Genomic DNA, 5,844 nt, shown 5'->3' on the forward strand with positions numbered 1-5,844 from the left:
CAAGAGAAATTTAATTTTTTTTTCTCTCAAGGTTAGAAAACACATTTAAAAATTGGAGCAAAGACTCTGCATTCATTAACCTCAGGTAGAGCTATAAATCATTTCCACCCCAGCAGTCTCCCAAAGCAGAAAGACAAGAGACAAACCAAACTGCCAGTACAGCTGCACTGTGCCCACAGCACTGCTCATCCCCACTGCTGCTGCACCAATTTCTCCATCAGCTTTGGGCTCCTGCAACTTGAGTTTGTTTACATCCATCTGCTTCACAGGAGCAATGTTTCTAAACCATTTCTCGAAAGTCACCAATTCCCAACATAGTATTCATTGTCCTTCAGAACAATTTTGAAGTTAGAGAACCTGGTTTGTTTACTGCTCCAATACAAGTTACCTAGGAAAGGTAACTTTTCCCCATACAGTTCCTGTAAACACCCCTGCATTAAGCCAAAGCAAGCTCTAGACCAGAAAACTCGGCATCTCCAGTGACTTGACTTTACCTCACTTCTCCTCTACAAAAACATTAAAAAACCCAAACAAAACCCCATTATAATTAAAAAGGATAGGAAATGGCACAATAAGCAGTGAAACACAGTTACACAAGCAAACATCTAAAATAAGCCTCTGAAAATGTAACATTTGAAAAGCAATGATTTTAGTGGTTAAGGAGTGCAAATGACTAAACCCAATGTCTGTTTCAGAGACAACCAAACACTGTAGCCATCAATGATTACTATTCAAGTCCAGCACTGGCAGTTGTGCTGCTTTTGTTGCCGTTTTGGACACTATACATTATCACTTTCTCTGCATATTTCATGCCTCTTATTTTTTTTAGCAGATCCCAGCAGCACAATTTTTCTATGGTAAACCAGAAAAACTTCCTGCTTTTCTTGTAAAGGTTTCCTGTCCACCCCAAGTCTGAATGTCATGTGGAATTAAAAATGTTCTAAGAGGGATCATCAGATATTATTTCAAGTTTTGCCTGTCGATGAAAATCCCCTCAAAAAGGTTCAAAATCTCAGGTTTTTGTGAAACAAATATGATAAATATGGGAAAATACCATGCAAGGGAAGTGTAGCTATTGATGTGAAGTACAAAAGCTTAGAAACAGAAAAACACCAGCTTCAGCCCGAGACTGGAAAACAAACCACCACAGATTTTTTCAAACCCTGAGTCCATACAGTGTCACACAGCCCTGCCTTGTCATGTTTGTTAATATCCTCGCTTAGAAGTCAGACAGCATTTTGTTTAACTTGTGTTGCTCTGTATCATTACACTAAACCATAATTAACTCCTCTTTTGTGCCGGCCTCATTCCAACACAATTGTACCCACTGTATACCAGCAGCAGTTCTCAGGTTTTGTTTCACAGCTCAGCTGTATTTTTCTTGGATGTTCACAAGACTGGCATTTGACTGGATGCGCTTGGCTAGAAAGGGAAAAATTATATGAAAATTAAACACAAAGAATTCCACAAAACTCGTCTCTCCACACTCCCTCTATTTATCCCACACAGACTTGCAAACAGCTTTCTGTTCACGTCCAGAAACTTTAATGAAAAGATATGGCTGAAGCTCTTTTACTCCCCTTCTTCAGGGGACAGCAGCAGCCTAATGGTTGCTATTAGCGCCGTCAGCACAGCTGCAGGCAGAGCTGGCTGGGCCCCTCTCCCACAGGAGCCAAGAGAGGCCCTGGCACCACACAGCCCCACAGGGAAACCAGCGCCACTCACGCAGAATGAGTATCCGTTTCTTCTGCTTCGAGTGAAGGAAGCTGCTGAGATAGAAAACAATAGGTAGGAAGAGGATAAAGGATGAAACTGCAATCACTGGGACTGTATCGCTGCAGGGGACAGAGCAGTTGAAAGTCCTGCTCCAAAGCTTCCGAGTGATGTTCATCTGCAAGGAAAACATAAGCAAACCATGAAAGCAAGCACATGCATGTTGGCCCTGCAGCATGGCATGGCAAATGCTCAGGCCTTGAGATATTCAAGTGTTCAAATACCACCTCAGAAAACAACACTAACAGATCTCCCCCCCAAAAGCAAGTAAATCCCCGCAAATGTAGAAGTAGACTATTTAAATGGAGCTAAGATTTCACATCAAAACTTTCACAAGCTTCAAAAACACAACTGTACTCAGACATATGTAAACATTGCCACGTGCCTGTTTCCCTGACAGCCTGTGGGGACAGGACTAATCCATACTTTTGACACCACTCATTTTGCCCAACCACTTAAAACCCCACAATGTACCAAAGCTTCTTCCAAACATATGCCAGCAGTGCTGAGGACCCCTAGAAACAGCTGCTGTAATAAGGAATCAGTTAATACACCAGCTAGAACAATAGGAAGTAAAGCTTCATATTAAAAGCCAGAAGATTAAGAGATTTATTTTTTTAAATCCATCCCCTTCACAGGCACAAGAAATCAAAGTGCAGCTACTCGAGCTGGAATGCACTCGGGTGATCAGGAGCTTCAGTCATGCTCCTGCAGCACTGACTGGGGACAGGGCCAAGCATGACAGTCCCACTGAGCTAACTTCCCCCCAGGCCCAGAGGGAAAGGCAATCTCTAGCAAGGCAAGCACAAATGGCTCAGGTTAACAAAGACCTGCATGGCAAGGCCTCCCTGCTGAGCATTAATAAATACTTACTGCATCCTCCACATCGATGCACAGGTGTGCGGAGTGCCCGGACTCACCACCCTGCCTGTTCATCCTCTGCAAGTTGTTATACAGGTCATTCAGCTTTGTGTAGGTTTCGTTGCAGTTTTTACACACTTCTGTGTAGTTATTTGGTGAAAGATAAATGGTTTGTCCCTAGGGTTATAAAACACTGTGTGAGTGCTGGTTTAAGGCATGATAAAAAGAGCTGGTTTGATTCTGTTGGCCCACACCTAACAAGTGTTAGGCTGCTACTGCTGAGCTATATTGACAGGGACAGACTGGACCATACTAAGCAATCCTTTTCATTTGTGCCTTCAGCACCCCTGAATGCCATACAACACCCTTGAAAACAAAACTACAATCTCTGAAGACATTTCAGCTCAGTAATGGCTGTACTAGCAACCCAATGACCACTGGATTGAGTTGTGGTTTAGACACTTGAAGTGATCACTAGGCCAGTCCACTCTGCTCCTGACCAAGGCCTATAAAGGCACATTTCCTAGAAAGCATTAATAATAAAAACCAGACAGTTTCCTCAGAGGTTGTCCCATACCCATCATTTCCCACCTTTACTTCTGAATGACCCTGGAACTTGGCCAGTTTCTGACTGAAATAGAATATGCAGTTCCCTAGGCCATATAGGCATTTTCCCTGAGGACAATTACAACATTTATTTCACTAAGGAAGTTATAACTGTTATACCCTTTGCAATATGGCCAAACTTTAATTTCTCATAACTTTAATAGCAAAAAGAAATGCTACAACAACTTAAGGTAGCTGATCTTCCTGAACTACTCCATATTATCAAAAGGATATTTAAAGACTGAAATTTCTAAGTCAGAAGACAATTCCACAAAGAGACAGGAGGAAAAAAATACTTCCAGCATGCAGACATATAATTATCAACTATTGTGAATTCAGAAATTCTGATGTGAAGTAGCATTGCAATTACACACAAAATGAAGTCAAGGTGAATATCAATTAGAATTAATTTTAGGCTCTCAATCTGTAAACAACTGCATTTTACAGATCATTGCTTTACCTGCCTAAAATTCACAAACTCAGCAGCAGTTTATTTGCCTACTCTGTACCTGCAGTTTATTCAGCATAAATAAATTTTGCTAGCAATTAGAGGATTTAGTGCTTCGCTTAAATACACAGAATAAATACCTGAAGGTTATGTTCAAAACATGTCAGAGATTTATTGAATAAATCCAGGAATTCTAGAGTAGAATTTGATAATCCCTCACTGTTGTTCTTCAAACAATCTGTCAAAGAGAAAGAAAAACATCAGGATATTCTGATTTCTAACATTTCCACAGCGACAAGCCCCAGACACTCCACTCCTGCAAAAAGAGCTCTCGACTATAAAAGACAGGTCTAGCCAACACTGCAGTTTCCTTATCTGCCTGCCACTGGTGTCTCAGACCTGCTGACCTAACTCTTCATCCAGAACACTTTTCAGAATTAATTGGCCTTGATTAAGTGAAAGATGAAGACTATCATCAAGAGCTTTCTGAAGAGGGGGTCTGAATTATCTTTAGACTTTGAGATAAAACAAGACGTTGCTTGTATTTTCCAGCCCGCAAATCTGGCTTTGCCCAGCAACAGTAACAGCCATTTTGTGGAAGCAGAAGCACCAGCAGCAGAGCTGAAACAGAGAGCAGCCAGGAAACAGACAGACCACGAACACAACAGCAGAAATCAGAAGGTAGATTATTATTCTTTAATAAAAGAGCTGAGCGTTTCACCAGCTTTGAGGGGAGCTCTCAGGCTTTCCTCCTAGTCATAGGCTCAGCCTTACCATGTTACTGTTTCCATCCATCCTACCCCTGCCTCAGGTGCTCAACCAGCCAGAGCCTCAGAAACAACAGTATTTTGGGAATTCAGGTGTTCAGAAACATCACTGTGAGAGCAAGCCAACATCCTAGAAAATTCTCCTGAAAGGAGTAAGCGCCATCAGTAGTGAGGGCAGGCAGCACACAGCTCACAGGCTAAGCACAGCAGGACAGCACAGACCACAGAGCAGCTCCTGTTCTGCCTTTCCAGCCCTCACAAATGAGAATAAACTCTGCTGGGCTCTCAAGGGACTCTGCAGCAAACCCAGCATCTTTAGTACTCAACTCTACAGTGCTGCTCACACTGTTTCCTAGTGTATCTGTCAGGGTAGGGTCGCACTTCCTACTCCAAGGGAACGCAAAAAGCCACAGTTGAGCTGTTAGCATGGCACAGCACCACCAGCACTGGGAAAGTGAGATACAGAGAGAGACTCAGACACTCTCCAAAACCATGCCTCTGGAGGCAGATACTGTTTAGCACACAGCACCCCAGAGTTAATAACTTCACTAACAAACAAGGAAAAGTTTCTTATGCAATGCAGTATCAACTGCAACAAAGCCAAAGCAAGTTTCCAGCAAGGCAGATCACAAAGAAAATTAGCAAGAGCACTTTTTGAAAGAATTGTCTAAAAGAGATATTTATATAACAACTAAGTTTTCCAACAAACTATTGCCCTCAGATTCTGACCCTTACAGAAGAAAAACTCTTGGAGTGGTTATAGTTTAGAATCATAGAATCATCAAGGTTGGAGGAGACCTCTAAGATCATCAAGTCAAACTATCAACCTGCCACCCTACTGTAACTCCTAAACCATATCCTCCAGTGCTAGATCCAGACACCTCTTAAACACCCCCAAGGATCTGTGTATTCAAACAAATACATACAATTCTGATCTGTGCAAATTTTAGGGGCTAATTCATAACAGTAGCATGAAAGCTCCAGGATGAGACACGTACTTGCACAGTTGGCTGCCTCCCAGGTTTCATTAAAGAAGTCCGAAAGGGTCACAACAATCTGCAGCCTGTCTGAGGTCAAGATGCTTTTGGCACAATTGTGGCTCTCAGAAGAATTCTAGAAATAAAAGGAGACAACAAAAGAAGGAAACAAGTGTTAAAAATACAAAGGGAGAATGTTGAAACATGTTTTACACAAGCACAGCTAAATAATCACAACACATCACATGAGTGTTTCTAGAAAAGGCAGAGAACAAAAATCTTGATCCTCCAATTCATACTGAGCGGCACAGCTTACTGCACATGGACTCTGAACACCTACTAGGACAGAAATACATGACATAAAGAAAAACCAAAGAGACAGAGCCTTCTCTGCCAGGTGGCTGACATGGCT

General features: G+C 42.1%; 1 protein-coding gene across 1 annotated transcript; it reads right to left on the reverse strand.

The window, feature by feature from the left end:
- Positions 1–201: 201 nt before the first annotated feature.
- OSTM1 (osteopetrosis associated transmembrane protein 1) lies at positions 202–5,568 on the reverse strand (the record flags this gene model as incomplete). Its single annotated transcript, XM_009073473.1, has 6 exons — positions 202–506; positions 1,336–1,422; positions 1,726–1,891; positions 2,647–2,811; positions 3,829–3,926; positions 5,454–5,568. Coding segments are annotated over 5 exons (600 nt in total), but the record flags the coding sequence as incomplete, so codon positions are not given.
- Between the last annotated feature and the right edge of the window lie 276 nt (positions 5,569–5,844).

Source organism: Acanthisitta chloris, unplaced genomic scaffold, assembly GCF_000695815.1.
Source record: "Acanthisitta chloris isolate BGI_N310 unplaced genomic scaffold, ASM69581v1 scaffold21400, whole genome shotgun sequence".
NCBI lineage: Eukaryota > Metazoa > Chordata > Aves > Passeriformes > Acanthisittidae > Acanthisitta > Acanthisitta chloris.